Source organism: Rhamphochromis longiceps, linkage group LG19 (genome assembly GCF_057381845.1).
Source record: "Rhamphochromis longiceps isolate RC_006_pf linkage group LG19, R_longiceps_female_GT1.1, whole genome shotgun sequence".
NCBI classification, from domain to species: Eukaryota; Metazoa; Chordata; class Actinopteri; order Cichliformes; family Cichlidae; genus Rhamphochromis; species Rhamphochromis longiceps.
The window spans coordinates 28012218-28032847 of record NC_140575.1 but is presented as its reverse complement, the minus strand read 5'-3'; the positions used below and the strand labels follow the sequence as shown (position 1 = coordinate 28032847).

Below are 20630 nucleotides of genomic sequence, written 5' to 3'. Positions count from 1 at the left end.
AGGGCTAACACAGAGAGACAGACAGTCACACACTCTCACAGTGACACCTACAGCCTATTTTGAATCACCAATTAACCTAACAAGCATGTCTTTGCACTGTGGGAGGAAACTACACCACCCGGAGGAAACACATGCAGGGCGAGGGAGAAGATGTGAGGCAACGGTGCTTATCACTGCATCATTAAGATCAAAAGAATTACTCTCCTCCTTTGTGAGGTTGAGGTTAATGTAAAGCAAATAGCACATGTAATAATTAAAAAAGAAATGTTGATTCAGTGGAAGGTGTTTGATAAATGGGAATCTTCTTATTCTACACTTACCATTCACTTTGTTAAGAATGCCTGAATTCTTCACAGATTCATCAACGTGCTCATGTTCTTGTTTTTAGGATGAGTGGCACTCTGTGTGGTCTTCTGCTGCTGTGGCCAATCTGTTTTCAAGGTTCTTAGTACTAGGCATTCAGAGATGCTCTTCTGCATATCTTGGTCGCGATCAACAGCTTCTGAAATACTCAGACCCATACCATTTAAATCAGCTTTCTTCCTCATTCTGATTGAGTTTCTGCCATGTACCTGGCTGATTAGATTTTTTTTTTGCATTAACAAGCAGCTGGAAAGGATATACCAAATAAAGTGTGTATGTGGTATGTCCTTTGTGGTAAAAATGGAAACATTTTCCCTGATGACTGCACTAGAATAGAAGTTTTATAACCAAAATTATGACTCAAAGTTACATTTTGAAGCCTCAACTATATTTGCCGAGGACCTGGGGGAGTAGTCAGCTAATGCTAGTCCTAGCGAGCTAGCTCATTTAGCAATGCACATCTATATTTTAACATTCACTAGCAAAAACCCAAACCTACAACAACATGTACTAGAAAATTTAAGACCCAACTGCTTAGGGGGAGATTACTAGGTTGTGGATGCAGATACAGGATGAGTATAAGGTTTATCTCTGATTTAAAGCTGAGGCTTTTTAACATGAGCTCCTATAGCAGCGGTCCCCAACCTTTTTTGCAACATGGACCGCTTTATGTCCGACAATATTTTCACAGACCTACCTTTGATAATTACAACAAAAGGAAAACAGTACTGGCACAAAAAAAAAGAAGATGTATTCATAACAAACGGGAAAAGACAAGGGGAAACTGAGTTAATGATAAAAACGATTAAAAAAACCCCAATAAAAAACCTGAAAACCACAAATTTCACACCCAAGTCTCAACTCAAACGACTCACAGTCCGTGGCCCGGGGGCTGGGGGCCGCTGGCCTATAGTGACTGGTTTTATTTTGAAGCCAGCCTTGGATAACCACTGAATAAATTCAGTACATTTTTTCAGCAAGTGGCCTGTTGATCTGTATGCAACCTGTCTGCATTAGACAACCATTTGGAAGGAAACTCAATACTGTCTAGATTACATTTTAATGTTGTTGATAACATAATGGATTTGACAATGTGCATACAATTCTTGTGGGAAATGTAAGCCTAACCAAAAACGTTTAGAGATGCAAGCAACAGCAAACCACCTTTGTTTAAGGAGAAATCTGACATGTAAGTTTGAGAAATTAGTCAAATATCTTGTTTGATTTTCTTTGAACGCTACACATCATGTTCACATGATGTCAAATTCACATGAATCATGTTGTCTAATTCACATGACTCAAACATGATTCATGTGAACATGAGCTGTTGAAAACACTACCAAATGTAACAGTGCATCTTTGCAATACATAGAATGAAATGCACTTCGATTGCAAATAGAAAACGATTATTTTTAAACAAAAAATGATGATGGTTTATATACCAATTTTTTACACACACACACACACGCAAACACATGCATCATATAAAAAGGTGTATATTTATTTATTGCCAATGTTACACACTTTCATCCTTACCAGAGTAAAAATACTCACTGTAATAACAACAAAGTAGCTATAAATGCAGATGGAAAGGAGGTAAAATTTAAATACTGTTTTGTGAAAAAGAGATGGCCACACATCTGTTGGTGAAAAACAGAAACAAAGCAGAAACATTTTGGCCCATTTTGTATACTGGCGTTTCTTCCACTTCTTCTCTTTGCACCGAGCTATTATTTAGCTTTTTTTTTTTCCAGAGGGCTAATCAATGATTACCCAAAAGGCAGGAAACATGTTTTACAATTGGCTCCACAACTGCTGCTTCCCATTTGAATAAGGCTGTAAACAACGTCCTGTGGTGTATAATCATCTCTTCACATCCTGTAGGATGATTGTCTGGCTCTTTAGACTCAAATGATTGAGTGAGCCTCTGGGAAACTGTAAACTTGTAGTTATTTAGTTATTTGATTCCTCTTTATTATTTATCTCTTATTAATTGACTGAATTAAACATATCTAACAACCTATACTTACACAATCATGCTGTCCCAGTAGCTACAGGATTTTAAATCATTATATTTTGTTAACCTTTTGTATTCTTCCGGCAGGCATTTAAGCTGACATCCATCAGTCTAATAAACATGTTTGACTCATATCATCTAAATAGTCTGAATAACAAGCTCCCAGAAATAATTATTCAATTAATTTCTCAGCTGAAAAACCATGACACACTAGGGTGTGTATAATCTCCCCCAAACATGATAATATCTCTCATTAACTCACTTCAGCTATGTTATTTATGCATGCAGAGATTTCATATTTCACTTTCAAAATAAGAAGCCTGTAGGCAACACTGTAGAAGCAGGGAAGGTTACACTGTGTTATGAGTTCAGCTAAAACCTTTGCTGGGTGAAATGTGCCAAATTTTTCAGCCTTTATTAGCATTAGATGAAAGTCTGCTGCTACAATGGGTTCATTCTCATCAATCCCGACCTTTACATTGTCATTATTAAGACGATCACCGTGATGAGCTAATTTGGAGCTGTAGTTTGACATTTTGGGAAATACCCAGATTGGCTTTCTTGTCAAGAGCTACATGAAGAGACTGCCTCTCTGCTTAATTTACCAGACTTAGAGAGACAAAGAGGGCTATCAGCTAGCCAGCATGTCTCAAAGTGTTAGGCTAGGCTAGCTAGCCTCATAAATTATCCCTGAGGATTTCCTGACATCATTAACACTCTGCAAGTGTCAGAGGAATTTATTACAAAGGCGGTTTCATGTCCCGCAACACAGCAACAATTACAAAAAAACATACCACCGTATCTTTTATAGTACAATAAATCCAGCTGTGTCAGCTGGGGTTTCTTTTTTGAAGTCTTAAGTGTTATTTATGCACAACAGATCACACGCCTCTGAAAGGAATATTAAGCATCTTCATTAATCGCGAGTAGCTATGAATCTGGGAGAACCGTGGCAATCACATTAGTTCATAAACACTGAAGACAAGAAAGACGCCTACAAGTTCCCGTGGGAGAGCTCCCAATTAACACGCGAGCTTTCTCCCCGACGTGTCGGCTGGTTCAAGTATGTGAAGCGATGGAAAGACGGGGAAAGAGAGAGAGAGTGTACTCAAATGTATCCAAGAAGGATGTGCATTATTTTCTAATAGGGAAATTAATGCAGCAAGGACACTGAATGGAGGCTTTTCTTTAGAATAACAATAACTTTGTTGGGCACCGTAGACTGTAACAGTACTGCAAAAGTCTTCAGTCAGCTTCCATTTTAATATTTTACTTCTAAGGAGCCAGGCTTAATTAAGTAATTATTTAAAAAAAATAGTCATGAGCAAACTTTTTCTTGGGACATTGGCTGCTTTTTCACTAATTTATGTGCTGTGTATAAATTGAAATACAGTATATAAGGCACAAAGTTTATACAATTCTAAAGAGTTTGAAAGCCAGTATTTCATATGACCATCTTTATTCTTCAATACAGCCTGGACTCTCTTAGGCAAGCTTTGTTGGGATTTCTTATAGTCTTCAGGAATAGTTCTCCAGGCTTCTTGAAGGACATTTGAAGCTCTACTTTGGATTTTTGCTGCTTTTTCTTTTGTTCCCTTTTAAGATGTTCACATGCTGCTTCAGTAATGTGGAGGTCTGTCCACTGTGCAATTTTCTATCCAGGTATCGATGAAGACATGCACGGTCCCCAGATGACTCAGCGATCATCTCTTTTGTGCCACCAGTGAAATCTCTCATCAACAACTCAGTGAGTGTCAGCATAACTAGAATGCTAAACGCAATAGTTGTACCTACCAATCAAATATCAACATTGTAGCAATGCTGGACCTACATGCGGGTTTGTTATAGTGTGGCTAATGTATGCTGAAGACATCCAGAAGCAGGTTTTTCATACTGAACATGAGTAAATCTAATTAGTTGTAGCTTGTGAGTGTTAAAGCAACGAGCCAGAAGTGGAGGAGGTGATACATCACTATCTGTTACTCTGTCACAACTGCAAATGCACGCAATTACTGCAACATTATTTTAGATTAGAGTATTCTATTCAAGTCTATTCAAAAGCTAAAAATCTTTATTTTACTAGTAATGCTGATTATTTGGTATGCAACATCGACTGATGTGTTTGATAAGGAAAAAAGAGGGGCTGATCAAAGTGTTTAGTCTTGTTTGTCTAGTGAAAAGCAGCCCATTGTCTTTTCTTCATTTGCCTGTATCTCGTCAACAGCAGCTCTGCTTCTGTTTTGCTTCACAAAGACTGTCAAACCTAACTATAGGCAGATCCAGTCTGATGCAGCAGTTTCCCTCCAGCCTCCTTGAAATGTTCAGGAGGCTGGCATTTCTTTTGTGTTATCTCAGGCGGGGTTTTTTCTCCTTTTATTATAACAGAGGAAAACTGATCCCAGCTTGATCTCTCTGTTGTCCCCGCAGACATTTAGACTTCCTTAGCATGTCTGTGGTCTATATTTTATTTAAGCAGCGAAGGCTCCTCTAAAGGGGAAGAGGTGTTTGTTCCCTCCTTGGAGCAGAAAACTGAAATTAATCCTGCCCCTCAGGAGCTTACTTACTGAATTAGGAGGACTGCAAATTAAGCTTGCTGTGTACCGAGGAGAGTATCAGTCTTTCAAATGTAATAGACATGGGCTGCATGAAACTCTGCGACGTGGTCTATTTTATACAGCTTTTTTTATTCACTAAAGAAACCCTGTTTATTAAACAATCAGATTAAATATGAGAATTAAAGAACTGGTTCATTACTGTTCCAAAGCATTTCTACGATCACACACAAGATTATTTGCTGTTGCTAGAAAAGATCCCCCAGCACAACAACTGAGTAAGATTTTGCACTTGAGCTCCACTTGTCACTCACCTTGGTGATTGTGGCTCCTCAGTGGTTTGAGGGACTACTTGTACTCCCACTGTTCAACACTCTGCTCACAATGGGTGATGTTATTGGAGCAGACAGCAGCCTTTTCAGCGCTGTCAAACAAAGACAGGGCACCGCTACTGTGGGGTTGCCTCTGAAGCAGCGAGGGCAGCTGCGTGGACTTCTGGGGAAAAGCAGACTACAAAATAAAACTGCACCCCAAGACAAAGACAAGCAACAGATAAAAGACTTGCTCACATAGCAGTGTAGCTTTCCTTTGCTTGCAGTTGTTTGCAATATATATACACTGCTCCAGGTAGATAAATTTTCCAGTCTTTCTGAAGATTTGCACATCAAAAACTGCTTATAATAATTAGTCTGTTGCCTACAAACAAATTATTTGTCTGCTGAAATTTGAGATGACAGAAATGTGGAACTCTACTGATTAGTTTTCCCAGCGCGTTATATGTTAAAGCGTTTATCGACTAGAAATGAGCTGAGACGGTAAATAACTGTGTAATTTCAATCAGTGATCCAGAATAACAGAGCAAACATTCATTTATATGAAAATGTGGATTACGCCTTTGAAGAAGTCGCTGTTTAATAGAATTTACACGCATGGATCCAAAACGGAGTGAAAAATAGTCATAGTTAATTGTTTTTGTTGCTTTGCATGCCTTGGAGACCAGGATGAAGTTGTCGCTCAGTCGTAAACTATCAAGCATCATAACAAAAACACGAACAAATGTTCGCACAGTGTAATCCCACCCCCACTCCACCTTCTGAAGATCCAGGACGACTCGACAAGCCGAGGTGCTAATGTATTCCAGTTTGAAGCACGCACAGGCACATTGTGTGCGCTGATGTGACATTAATGACGGAAACAGAACTGTCGAGTTGCACCCACACACGCATTTCTGAGGCCCTCTGGGATATTTTGTAACTACCGAGTGTCTTGCTGTGGTGAGTAAAGTGCTGCAGGCTGGATTTCCAAGGGACCCCTCAAAGGGCTCATTTTGTTTAGAAAGTGATGCTGACAGGGCAGAGCGAGCACGACTGACATATTGTCAGTTTCCTTCAGTCAGATGGAACCTCATGTTTATAATCAGACGCATCAACAGCTTGTGAGGATTTGTGCTTGGAAAACTGGAGGGACAAAATGAAGTTAATGGGTTTATATGTCAATTTTAAAAAAAAAGAGAAAATAACGTCAGTTTTAAAAATATTCAAAATGCCACAGTAAATAGGTTTTGAAACAGAAAAGTCATTTTAAAACTAAAAAAACGTTAAAGACATTAAAGTGACACAAATATGCAGATACATAAAAAGCAAAAGGAATACAAATAAAATCAGTCAAAGATTGGGGCGGGCAGCTAGCAGGGCAACAAAGGGATGGTAACCAGAAGGTACACAGTAAATTTCCCAGTGTTAAATCAGCAGTGTTAAAGTGTATTTACTCTAATAGAGTCATTATAACAACAGCTGGAGCAAAACGCCCCCCAGTGTGGGTGATGATTCCTGGAGTTAAAAGAGACAGTGTCAACGTTACTCTAGAAAGCTCCTCCCACCACAGACTGGTTTTCAAACCAAGAGGATTTTTCACGACGCCATTTTCTTCACATCAGTTGCAGGGTAAGTTGTTCATATTTACTTATTAAACCAACAATTCGACATTTTAAGCACAGGTAGCACGTTAAAATAAGGTTACATTCCTTTTGTCCATGTTTATTATATATTTCATTTTGTACCAGAAGCAAATGTGACACTATCTGTATGCTAATGTAAGGTTGTTAATTAGCTAAAAAAGTTGACTGATATCAGTGTTGGACTGTAAGGCTTGTTATCAAAATTTATTTCAGTGTGTAGTGGTGATTGTGTTGTGTTCTAGCATGTTCGAAATTCCATTAAATGAAACCCTCCATGTGTTGGGATCTATATATTAACATTAGCTAGCTAACTAGCATTTTGGCTAACCTCAGTGCGCGGGCAATTCGCTAGTTAGCGTTAAATTTTAAATTACCTAACTCAAGCATTAACTAATTAAAATTGTACACTAAATGTTACACATTCATCAGATTCACAGCCCTTTGAGGAAACGTCAGAAGCTGGATGCAGAAGCTAAGCAAGTAAGAGTTAACAGATTTCCACATTCTTCTAATAGTGTCTTTTTTGTTTGTAGTTTAAGTGTTCTGAACTGTAGTGGTTATATCAACATGTAGAATGTTTTTATTGTGTTTTCCAGTTGGTGGAATCCATTCTCACAAGCAAACCTGGTGGAGAACGTATAATAAATGAGTACAATCGGACCAAGTCCCTGGTGGATGAAACCAGAAGAAAAATGGTCAACATACTGGTAGCTGACATGACAGAAAAAAATGGGTAATTTATTTCTGGCCCTGTGATTTTTACTATCATTTTCAAATTATTTTAAATCTCTATTAATTCCAGCGAAGCTGACTAGTTCTTTTCCTTTTGATCTTGCAGTACATCACCACCACGGCAGGTAAAAGAAATGTATGCCAGAGGAATTGTAACCTTTTTCCCTTACCTCAGTGACCCGTACTCAAAAAATGGCTATGTAAGTAGCTAACAGCAATAACTGATACAACTAAAATCAAAATTTTAAATCCTGCCAAAATGTATGTCCTTATCAACTGTTCATGGTCACATAACTTACTGATAAATTAATAAACAAAATGTCTGTATATGTCACTCTCCAAGGAACATTATTATGATGGCGAGAGTGGCACTGAGTACTTGGCCTGGAGGATTAAAACCATACAGAGATGCACTGCTAAAGAGAGGCGATTAACATCTGGAGGTAACACTTATAATTCAGTGGAAACGTATAATACAGTTCCAAATTGTGGTTCTGTATTAATAATGGTTATCAAATGTTATTATTAGTTTTGATAAAGTTGTATTTCATATTGTCTAGCACCAGGAGATGGATCATCGGGTGAAGACCAGTGTGGTGGACCAACTGTCAGACGAGAGTTGCAGTTTGTTACAGAGAACGTGCTGAGTGAGGATGAGTGCAAGGAAGCAATCTCTCTGATGAAACATTTAGCTGATGAAGACACAGTCAAGAAGAAGATGAAGTTGACATTTGTTTATCGACACAACATGGTCCTTGACCCCCTGCTGTCAAGCAACATACTGTCTGTGTTTCCACGTTTCAAAGATATCAAAGGCTTGGTGAATATTTTTCATTACGTTGACAATGTAAACACATTTTATTTTTTGCAGATAGCAGATATAATTCTCTGTTCTCTATCCCTGTTACAGATCGAACAGGATTTTGTACTGATGTTTGGTGAGGATGTATCAGGCAGGTTGCTGGAGAGGTGGCCAACAACATTCAAAAGAAAGATTATCCAACAAGGCAGAAAGCTTCCTTCTACCAGTGACCTGGAAGAACTCTTGCTGGCAGCTGACTCTCCTGAGGATGCCACTGAAGTTAATGCTGACATTGGTGAGCTGTTATTTCTTTAATTAGAACATTCACAGGATATATAATGTTTGTCACAGAACAGCTGTCCTTTTGTATTTTGGGTCTACTCAAACATTTTGTCAATGCAGATGCATTGAAATTTGTTATTGATGAGGATGATTCAACTTTATTATAAAACAATTTTTTTTTTTCAGGCTGGGACAGTGACCTCTCAGCGATTCTATTGCTATTACATTTGATTCCACCATCTGGTCAGGGTCGGAAGAGACCAGGAAAGGTGTCAGCTTCTCAAGCAGAAAGGCATCTTGTGGTCTTCAAGAAGGTTTGTTTCTTTTCTATTTTTATGGTATGAATTACCAGTTTAAGAAACACTTGATTCTTATTGCCTGTCTGTATTTGTCTTTTCAGACTGGAACAAATATCCAAGAGCACCTTGATGCCATCACTACCAGCACTCAACCCTACCTCCTGGCTGTTGGGGTGAAAAAGCATGACATCCACCAGTTCTTCATTATTCTTGACAAGAATGCCATACCATGCAAGTCTACCTCTTCACTTGGTGCTTTTGATGAACTGTTTAAAGCACATTTTGTGTTTGGCACATCTTACAACACCATGCTTCACAACATGTACACATTCATCCAAACCACTGTGTACAATATAGATGTTGGCAAAATCAAAGAAAGTCCCAGAGTTGCTGAAATAAGGACAAGGTTGCTTCGTTAGGGCTTGAAGGTTAATTCTCCATCATGAAGTGTTTTGTCTGTCAGGCTGAGTTTACTGGTTCAAACATGCTTGTTAGGCATTTACGGTTAGTCCATGGTTACTTACCCGGAAGAAATCTTCGCCTTAAATGTGCCCAGCGTGACTGTGGCTGTGTGTTTGGCACTTTTTCAGGTTTTAGAAAACATTTAAATACCAAACACCTTAACTATTTCGACCAACAGGCTGACACTGATGTTAATTTACAGCCTGATGTGGCAATTAAAGAAGTTATCACTACAGGGCAGGTGGTGTCAACTAATGTAGAAGAAACACCCACAACATCTGAAATGTTGAAAAGTTCAAATAAGAGCACTTTGGATATGTGTGCCTCTACTGTTGCACAGCTCAGGGCAGCTGGATTAAGCCAATCTACTGTGAATAGTTTTGTCTCCTCAATGGAGGAAGTGTTTTTTGAGATTCATACTCAGGCTAAAGATGCAGCTTTACAGAGCTTACCTTCACAGGACACTTCAAGTAAAAAGAAATTAGAGCAGTCATTCAAAAACTTTGAAAACCCATTCACACTGTTAAATTCAGAAGCTAAACGAAATAGGCACTTTAAACAAAAATGGGCAACTGTTGAACCTGTTGAAATGGTGCTTGGCACAAGATTTGACAGTAGAAGAAACAAGATCACAGGGACTTTTGATCAAGTCATTGTAACCGATAGGTTTGCATATGTTCCTATTTTGGAAACACTGAAAACTATCTTTCAAAACCACCATGTTGTCGACATGTTCAAGTCGAGGAATGTGTCCAGAGAAGGTGTGTATGCAGACTTAATCGATGCTGCCTATGTTAAAAGATGTCCCCTATTTTCTGCAGGAAAAAGATGCCTTACAAATTCAACTGTTTTATGATGACTTTGAAACTGCAAATCCCCTGGGCTCTAAAAATGGTGTACATAAATTAGGTGCAATATACTTTACACTAAGGAATTTTCCTCCAATCTTTAATTCGTTGTTGGTCAATATTCATTTGTGTGCTCTTTTTCATGCACAAGACTCAAAGCGTTATGGCTTTAATTCAATCCTTGAGCCACTTGTCAATGATCTGAAAGTTCTTGAGACAGAGGGACTGAAACTTCCCATGTTTAAACACTTGGTTCATGGCACTGTAATCCAGGTCACTGGGGACAATCTTGGCTTGCATAGTCTGTTTGGGTTCGTGGAGTCATTTGCAGCTCGATATTGTTGTCGTTTTTGTCTGCTTGAGAAGGATTGTTTTCAAAGTGTGTTCTGTGAAGATGATTCTGGTGTTGCACTAAGAACTCTTGATATGCATAAGCAGCACTGTGAAAGTGTACAAAGAGATCCTACGCTACCTCATGTATGTGGTGTGAAACGCACTTGTCTCTTGAATTCACTTAAATATTTCAACACAGCCAACAATTTTTCTGTAGATATCATGCATGACATTTTGGAGGGAGTTGCTCAGTTAGAGGTGAAACTTGTGCTGCAGTACATTCAGGAGAACTTCCTAAGTGCTGAACAACTTGCTGGTAGAATACATGCCTTTGACTATGGGTTCAATCAGCAGCGAAATCGCCCACCAAGGGTAAAGTTGTTTGATGGCAGTAATGATTTAGGACTAAATGCAATTCAATCTTGGTGCTTATTGCGTAATGTACCTTTGATGTTTGGCGATTTGGTACAGGTGGGTGATAGCTACTGGCATCTTCTACTTCTGCTTCTACAAATTGTCAATATTGTGTTTTCACCAGTGCTGTCAGAAGGTATGACCATCTACCTCAAACATTTAATTATTGATCATCATCAGCTCTTTAAGCAGTTATTTCCTACACTCAGTCTCCTACCAAAGCATCACTTCATGATACATTACCCTGTTTTTTCAGCTAAGTGGATAAAACATCATGGTACAGAGTACCGCCCTGACTTTATCATCTGTACAGAGGTAGTGTCTGAGATTCCAGTGTTTTATAAGATCAAAAGTATTGTTGTGAAAGATGACATTGCATTGCTCTGTGGAAAACTGATGGAAACCCTGTGTTTTGATGACCATTATCATGCATTTAAGGTCAGAATGCACCCCAATATGGTGCTGAAGGTGTTGAACATAAAAGAGCTGTGTTACTTCAAACCATTTGATCTTCAAATGAAGTATGGCACTTCTGATTCCTCCCTGTATGTGGTTCCATATTGTCATTTTATGCCGAACTAAATTCATTGTTTTAAAGTGTTTTATGACTGTTTTTGTGTGTGTAGTGTTTTATGTACACTACATGAGATGTTTTAATATTTTGAGCCTGACATCAAAATAAAGCCGTTAAACGTATTATCTAGTTGTGGTTTTTGCTTACTTGTTTTATATTTTAAAGCATTATTAGAAACCAGGTTTTCATGCTGGAAGAGGAAGAGTTTTAGTAACACTACTTGGTGTAAAATTAATTTAAAATTTTACTCTATGAGAGCTAATTTTTCACAAGAAAAAGTGTATGAATAACACAGTATAGAGTAACATCAACTCTCATCAGAGTTATTTGAACCCCCAGTGTTAACTTGAAATAACTCAATTCAGTGTTAGAAATCAGTGGAATTTTACTCAAATAGAGTTAATTTATCACTATGTTAGAGTAAATAATATGACACTACTAGTAGTGTTAGGTTCATTTAACACTCTGCGGTGTTACTCAGTGTTAAATTTTTACTCTATTTAGAGTTAATTTTACTCTAAAATTTTAACACTATAGAAAGAGTTGATTTAACACCAATTCCGAATGGGACCAAATAGACTCGGGACCAGTGTTAAATTTAACTCTTTAAGTGTTATTTTAACACTCCGAATTTTACTGTGTAAAAGCCTCATAATACATTCAAAAGCAAGTCTACAGGAGTTAGCTTTTTAAAAGTGATTTAGAGGATGTCACTGACTCTGCAAGCCCGAACTACTCAGGCGGGTCATTTCAAAGCTGAGGGGCCCTGGTGGCAAAAGCACGGTCACCTTTCTATTTAAATCTCAACTTTGAAACAGCCAAAAGGGCCCCACTTTAAAGGCTGCGAGCAGACTCACATGGGGACAATAGTTCTGTTATGTAGCTTAGGGCCAGACCCAGGCGAGCTTTAAAAGAGATTAAAATCTTCAATTCTAAAAAGTTCAGGACGCCAGTGGAAAGAAACTTGCACATGGGTGAGGTAATGATGTCTGCTAAAAGCACAAAGAAGACAAGCTGCTGAGGTTTTGTTTTAGACATGGTACTGATTTACTGTTGGCAAAACCGGGTATCTTTTTTTTGTTAATATGTAATGTAAATAATGATCTATTGATTAACTTTACATATTTTGGTCTGCTGTTAGTTCATTAGTTAAAATACTAGCATCTAAAAATGAGACATTTTGAAGAAAATGCTACTTTGTATCAAACAGAGCCAGGCCAGAGCTCACTCGGATATTGATTTGTGTTTATCAATGTTCAGATCAATCTGGGGAGAGTGCACATTTATTCCAGTCTGAAGAGACCATGGATTTAAAATGACGGGCAAACACAGGGAGCAACAGAATTTCTGACCTTTTTAGTCGCAAGTTTATTGCTCATCAGTAGGATCCCATTAAAATATGAAGCACCTTCACTGTAGGAACTTCATGAACCTGAAATAATCTAAGAAGGTGCTATCAAGTGAAACATTTTTCCTTTATTATGACTTTTTATACTGGCAGATATGAGTTTTCTAATGAAGGCACTGCCATATTAATGTGTGCCGCACTCATGCAGTGGACTATAAAAACAAAGACCCACCCAAGTATTGTTTATTTCATGTCTCGTTTCAGAGGCATGCTGTCATCAGGAGCACATCCATTCAATTGTAGCTGTAGCCAGCCTTCCTTTGGGGCATCCCGCTGTTGCGATGCCTGCATGGATATATCATAACTCATGCATCGCTTCAGTTTTGGTAGCTCAACCTGAAACATGCTTGAAATTTGATTCAAGCAACACATCCTCTGTTCATCTGAGGCCAGATTATGTCATCTACAGCCTGCGCTCCTTTGTTTGAACTGATGAGGATCATCGGTGGTATAAGTCCAAAAGCAAATCTTAACCAAATGTTTAATTCCTGGATGCACAGGGCAAGATTTGAGGCCAAACACATGTGTAATCATGTGAAATCAAACACATGCTCGTAGGGCAAATCCCTAAATAAGACAGCGGACTGACACATGGGTCCGTCCCTCACTTAACTGATGCACAATGGAGAGTGTCAGCATCACCGGCGGGGCGTAAAGTAAGCTGACAGACAGGTCACATCAGGAGGCAGTCGTGGTGTCAGCTCGCTGAGCGCTGTTCAACATGTCTCCTCCTGTGACTGACAACTGCCCCCAATTAACCTCCAACTCAAATACAGACAGAAACCACATATATGTACACCTGCTCTCCTTCTCATTCACTCGCTGCCTCACACATATCCATACACACACCGACGTAGCGCGCAGTCTCTAGGCGTGTGTCAGCTGTGGAGCTTCGTCTTTATTCATACGGCACTAATTGACCTTGTTTTCAGGGGCAGATACGCAGCTCATCCTCTGCAAACAAAAGCAGTGTTTTCTTGCTGCACAGTCATCTAAATTACTGCAGGGCAATAAATGAACAAACAAATAAATCGACCCCCTGAGGCTCATCCGTGTTTGCTTTTTCGATAAATGTTCAGTTCACTAAATTATTCAAGTTAACCCACGAAGAGCAGAACATTGATTTATTTCATTTTTTACTTTCACTAAGCGGAAGCAAAAGGAGTCTCCTACCAAACGTCGCTCTGGGTCCCTCTAGTGTGGCAACAGAGTGAGTAGAAAAGCCTGTGGAGTGTCTTCTCTCATCTAATCAGTTCAAACCGAACTGAGACCTCGTAACTGATTGGTATCGCTGAGTAATCGCAATTTCCATTACAAGCAAAAAAGGCAGTTTGGTTTATTGACATTATATTGTGAGAATTTTTTAACATTGTGGAATTACAGTTCACTTGTATCACGTAAAATATGAATATTCTGAATAATTTTAGATCTCCACCGATAATTTTGATTGATAAAAGCTATTAAGAGGAACATCCTTGGCACTAAATGGGAATTTATGCTCATATTAGACTCATTACAATTATATAGAGCATTTTTAAAATTCTGGTTCACTATTTTTTCACTATATTATATCTACACCTGTAAAGGTGCTTTGAAGATGAGTGGAACAAATTCAGAAATTCATCATGACATAAAAGTAGTCATCAGTACTTTTCAAACCAAGTATATCACTGTGACATTTTGAGTCATTTTGAAGCCTCAGCATTAACGTCTTAATGCTGACATAAAAAAAATAAATGGCCTGTATTTGTATAGCGCTTTACTAGTCCCCTAAGGACCCCAAAGCGCTTTACACATCCAGTCATCCACACACACATTCACACACGTCTTTTTTTGTTGGAGCCAGAGTGAACCATAATTGCACAAGAGGGCATTGCAAGTAATGTGCTAACACTAGCAAGTTTTGGTAGCAAAGTCCACCCATAAACTGTATATTGGTGTTTCCAGCCTCTTGGGGCCCTAGGCAAAATTCACAGGATTCCCCTCCAGCCACTATCACCACCAACAACATTCCTATTAAAGGAGAAGTAAAACACCACTCTTGTTGTCCTTGGGTGTTTTTTTTTTTTTAAAGAACAGAATCATGGACACCACTGGGGACAGGATTAAGTGGATTAAGTGGGGTCAGCTCTAGTCTGTTCATGCTGGGCCTGCCCACTGCAAATTTTGCACAATGACACTGGTGTAGTTTAAATTTTGTTTTAAAACTGTGTTGCAGACTGGACGGTCTGTTAAAGTATTTTAAAGGATAGATGCTCCAAAGTCATCAGCATCACAAACACAGCGAGAGGTCAGGTTTTGTGAGTCGGGTGAAAGCTCTGTCTGCCTGTTTCAGCATGTGTCAGTCAATATAGCTATGACACTAGCTAACACTGTAATTAAGTTTAAATTGATAAAAAAAAAAAGAGACTATTATGTTCTTTTTCTTGCTGTAGAGTTGGGCGTTTTAACATAGGAGTTAATGGGACCACGTGGCCATTTGAGGGACTGCAGTTTCAAGCACTTAACCTGTTTGCGTTCATTTATTTAGGACATGTGAAGCCACAGCGGACGGCGCGTCCCTCTGGGTGATCCAATCTACCACCAGCCGAGAGCAAATTCATTTTAAATGTAGGCTACACGGCCTTTGATCAGCCAGCAGAGGGAAGCACATCAATGCTTCACTGGGATACATTTCCTGTGTTTTTAGGAGTCCAGCTCTAACGCCTGCATGCTGTCGGGCGATATGGAGAAACGACAGCAGATGAAGGACGACCTGCAGCGGTGCATAGACGCACACAAAGGCGAGCTGCACAGTCTGAGTAGAGACATTTGGAGCAATCCTGAAGTCGCCGGTAACGAGAAACATGCGCACGACCGGCTTGTCCGCTTCTTTTCTCAGGACCAGACATGGACGGTCCAAAGTCACTACAAACTTCCGACCGCGTTCAGGGCCAGCTGGGGTCCAGTTGGTGGAGGGGTGGGAGACCCAGTGTTGAACGTGGGGTTCCTGTGCGAGTATGACGCCCTCCCAGGTATCGGCCACGCGTGCGGGCACAACCTGATAGCAGAGGTGGGCGCTGCGGCCGCTGTGGGGCTGAAGGCTGCTTTAGAGAACCAGACCGAGCTCCCGGTGCCTGTGAAGGTAACTGTCGCCGGGTTTAACGGACTTAAACAAGTCACACCATGAAAACCGAGTGCGACACACTGTGAAGCTGAAAAAAATCCCAAGCACTCCTTTAAATCCCCAGCTCTGTTTGCTGTGACTCAACAAGTGCAACAAATGTAATATGATGTGAATAATTAGTCTCATTTTTTATTTTTTCAATAATAGGAAATAAACTTCTATCTTTAGAATATGTTATGATTAAATGTCTTAAAGTGGTCTCGTGTAGGGGGGTGGATTTGTTACTCCAGTCTTTATTTAAAAGCGTTTCTGTTTTGATGAAAACTCACATCTACTAAAAAAGAAACTAACATTCCAGTGAGCAGACCTGACATTAAAATATTCTTTTACTCTTTATTATAGATAACTGTTCTGGGAACTCCTGCCGAGGAGGCGTTAGGAGGAAAGATTGAGCTAATCAATGCCGGGGCCTTTGCTGATATTGATCTTGTCTTCATGGCTCATCCAGCTCAGCAGGATGCTTCGTTTCACCCTTGCATCATAATCGAAGAGTGAGTTCTTCTTCACTGCTTCATTTCAAATTCTTTTACTTCTCTCTTAATCTCTCACAACGAACACCTAACCTTCACATTTCTTCGGGAACTCTTAACCGACCGTGCTGATGTTACACAGGATGTTAGTGAAGTACTATGGGAAGGCGTCTCATGCAGCTGCATACCCTTGGGAGGGAGTGAATGCCCTGGATGCGGCCGTCCTGGCCTATAACAACATCTCTGTACTCAGACAGCAGCTCAAACCAGACTGGAGGATTCATGGTGAGGAAAAGCTGTGGTAGGGTCACTTAAAGCTTCAGACTTTAGTGTCGACCTTGGAGAAAACGAGCATCTCATCTTTGATCCATCCTAGGAGGAGACACAAATCCCGGAAGGAAAATAAAACCCTCCTCTTTTCAGTGCCGTCAGGTGCCTCCTTATCCTTTACTTCCTCATAGTTTATTAGTTCATCTAGCAGATAGCTAGCTCATCATTATCTGTCTGTCCATTCACATTCACAGGAACTGGTATGCCTCCTTCAGTAGGGGTCAGAACTTTCATACAATGATCACCTGATAGGTCTTCAACTAAATTTTGTTTGTTGTTTGTTTGTCGTTTTAAAGGTGTTTTTCCATTTTCATACGATAACCTCCATGCACACTGCTTATAATTTCACCAAGTTCTCCTAGAATCATTAATATGGTTTATACTATCACATGCTGATGTGTTCACATGCATTATATTGACTATATGCATATTATATCATGCATAGTACTAAGTTACATATACTTTACAGCTGCAGGAGGTTCTCTGCTGTAGAAACACATGCCATGAAGCTCCCAGCATACAGTTTTTGTACTGATCTTAATGCCAGAAGAGGTTTGCACCCTGCTGTGTAGCTCTATGTGGTCTAACACTTCATGGTTCAGCTGCTGTGGTTTCTGCACGTTTCCACTTTGCAATAATACTTCTTAAATTTGATTGTGACATATCTAAGAGGGAAAAAACTTCACAGACTGACTTGGTGCATCCTGTTACAGCACAATACCCAAATTCAGTGGGGTCTTTGGAACAAACCATTCTAAAACAATTGTTGGTCTTTGACGTGCCAGTGGATTTTAATACTCATTAGTTTGTGCAGTGCAGTCCCCCAAAGACAAGGCAACTTATGATTTTCTTTCTGTATCTCACACTTCACAGTATCCTGTGAAGTGTGATTGATCATGAGCCGGGTGAGCTGCTGAATTATTGACGTTCTGATTTTGTCTTTGCTACAGGCATCATCAAACACGGAGGAGAGAAGCCCAACATTATCCCGGCATACACTGAATTAGAGTTTTATTTGCGCGTCCCGTTGCTCAAAGACCTATGTGACCTGAAGGCTAAAGCTGAAGCTTGCTTCAGGGCAGCTGCCGGAGCAACCGGTTGCCAAGTATGTTTATGTAAAAGCGTCTTCAGTTTGCTTTCCTGTATGTTGGAGACATGTAGAAGCAGTCTATGTTGATACAGCAGTGCTAGAGAGTACTGCTGTTATATAACAATCCCCCTTTTTACCACATCTCCATAATTACTGTCCAAGTGCTGAACTTGTGTTACATAATTCATGATTATCTTCAGGCTCCTTTTCTCCTTCGTCTGCATGTGCTTCAGGCAGTTTACATTACTATGCATGCATGGCCTTATGTGCTGTTAAACATGACAGGCCAAATGTGCTATGGTCTTACATTTACTTGCATTTAGGTGGAGATCACCTTCCCAACCCCTACCTACTATAACATTCTACCTAATGCCACACTGGCAAGCATGTATGAAAGCAATGGAAAAGCTTTGGGAATTCACTTTCCAGAGCAGACAGCCAGCTTCTGCGGTAAGCATAAATGACAATATTATAAATCACTTCTGTCCCTGCTCTGTGCAAAAGAACTGTATATGACAAAATGTCTAACAGCAGAACTGTGATTTAGTGTTTTTTCAGCATTGTTGTTCACTGAATCGACACTGAACCACTATCACAGTGAATTCTAATCACCTGGCAGGTTCTACAGACTTTGGCAACGTGTCATTCATAGTCCCTGGTATTCATCCGTTTTTCTACATCTGCACTGATGCATTAAATCATACGGAGGAATACACCGAAGCAGCAGGTATTTTGGCACGTGGCTTTTGTGAACTGATGTTTTATAATTAAACCGAATCAGACTGTGATAAGGGAAATTTAGCCATCATCTCTTTCATGTTTACTCTGTGCTTTATATTTCTTACTCTGCCAGGAGCTGAAAAGGCCCAGTTGTACACCCTGAGGACAGCCAAGGCCCTGTCTATGACAGCTGTGGATGTAGTGTGCTGTCCTGATCTGCTTAAGAAAGTGAGAGACGACTTTAGACTGGCCAAACTGAAACAGAAGTGACTGGAAGGCAGTGATTGTCATGGTCCTGGGTCCTTTTGACCCAGCATTTTGTGTTTTCTATTAGTGTGATTGTTGGTTCTGTTCTTCCTCTGTTTAGTGTTTACTCTGTCCTGCCCGTGTGTTCCTGTATTAAGTCCGCGTTTCTTAGTCTGTGTCCTTGCATGTGTAAGTTCCTGTTTTATTGTGAAGGTCTGCGTCTTATGTGAGTGTTTTCAGTTCGCCTCCCTAGTCTCGTCACGTTAATCACTCCCAGCTGTGTCCCTCACCTGTGTGTAATCTCCCTGTGTTCTCTGAGTGTTTTTAAGTCGTGTCTTCTGTCTTAGTCGTTGCTGGTTCGTCTGTGTTGTTCCCCTCCATGTTCTCGTGTATTCTCCCTGCATCTCTGTTTCTCGACTCAAGGTTTCAGGTTTGTTTTTGCGTAGCTTTTCCCAGTTTAGTTCATTCTTAGGTTTTGGTTTTCTTCCTCCTTGTCCCTGTTTGTTTCACCCTTTTGTTAATAAAGCTCGCTCACAACTTAAGCAGTCTGCATCTTGGGTCCGTTTTATATTCTCACACGGCCTGCCTCGGCACCCCGTGACAGTGATAGAACTCCCTCGTGACACTGAAATTAGAAATACATCTAGGAGAAATTTATAAGGTTTAAATAACAACAAGTAGGCACTTTATATTTTTTTGCTAAAGATCCTTGAGCGTAAGAGAAAAACCCCACAACAATCAGATGGTCCCCTATGTCCAGGCACTTGGTGACAGTGAGAAGGAGAAACTCCGTTTTAACAGGAAGAAACCTCCAGAAGACTCAATATCAGGGAGGAGCAGAATCAAAACTGGGAGAGAGAAAAGAGACCAAACTGAAAGCAAACGATAGAAAGAAAAAAGAAATGTAATCGCATGCTGTAGTGCATCATTGGAACTCCTCCAGCAGCTTCGGTTCCACAGAAGAGAGGCCTGAAAGCTGAAGACTCTGCCTCCCATTCTACATTTAAAACTCTATGAACCACAAGTCTCTGGTAGGACAATATGGTACTATGACTTCTTTAAGATATGAAGGACTTTGCATGTGAGGAGAGGGATTTTAAATTCAATCGTGAGTTTAACAAGGGAACACATGAAGGCATCTAATATCTTTCTAGTCTGTGGTAATGGACAACATGAATTTACTGATGATGAGTTTGGCATACACTCACAGTTTTACACCACAAACCTCTAAATAAATCAACCCTAAATGTATTACTCTATCCACGGGTAGCCCTATTGTACTTGATTGCATGATCATACTACCTCTCTCTCAGTCATTGAGATTTCTAGGCGTACTTTCATCAGCTACACAGCTTGATAAAAAATCTTGGCTCTTAAGAGTGGGCCCAGATGTGGTGGAAAATCAGGTTATGGACATCTTTTTGATGCTTTATCCTTTTCTGCCAGCTTTGATGTGGTGATGCCTTTGTTCGCATTTTCTTTCACTAGATTAGAAGATGGTGCACAAAGTTTAAATTGACACCTTCGGGATGTTGCTTGGATCAAAAAAAACAAAAACATGCTTC

General features: G+C 39.8%; 2 protein-coding genes across 3 annotated transcripts; both read left to right on the top strand.

The window, feature by feature from the left end:
- The first annotated feature begins 6654 nt into the window (after positions 1 to 6654).
- On the top strand, positions 6655 to 9625 carry LOC146646977 (uncharacterized). 2 transcript variants are annotated; one of them, XM_085392060.1, is made up of 9 exons: positions 6655 to 6875; positions 7319 to 7369; positions 7486 to 7622; positions 7728 to 7821; positions 7965 to 8064; positions 8182 to 8441; positions 8532 to 8718; positions 8892 to 9019; positions 9106 to 9625. In XM_085392060.1, the coding sequence occupies exons 3-9, from the start codon at positions 7582 to 7584 to the stop codon at positions 9421 to 9423; spliced, it is 1128 nt and encodes a 375-aa protein (XP_085248186.1). In that variant the 5' UTR covers positions 6655 to 6875; positions 7319 to 7369; positions 7486 to 7581; the 3' UTR covers positions 9424 to 9625. The 2 variants fall into 2 exon arrangements, with proteins under 2 accessions (XP_085248186.1, XP_085248185.1); XM_085392059.1 differs by having other exon boundaries at positions 6655 to 7369.
- Positions 9626 to 15573: 5948 nt separating this feature from the next.
- On the top strand, positions 15574 to 19607 carry LOC146646976 (peptidase M20 domain-containing protein 2-like). Its single transcript, XM_085392315.1, has 7 exons — positions 15574 to 16167; positions 16552 to 16700; positions 16822 to 16964; positions 17960 to 18114; positions 18423 to 18549; positions 18719 to 18826; positions 18953 to 19607. Exons 1-7 carry the CDS (start codon positions 15754 to 15756, stop codon positions 19087 to 19089), a joined length of 1233 nt encoding a protein of 410 aa, XP_085248441.1. The 5' UTR covers positions 15574 to 15753; the 3' UTR covers positions 19090 to 19607.
- Positions 19608 to 20630: the final 1023 nt, after the last annotated feature.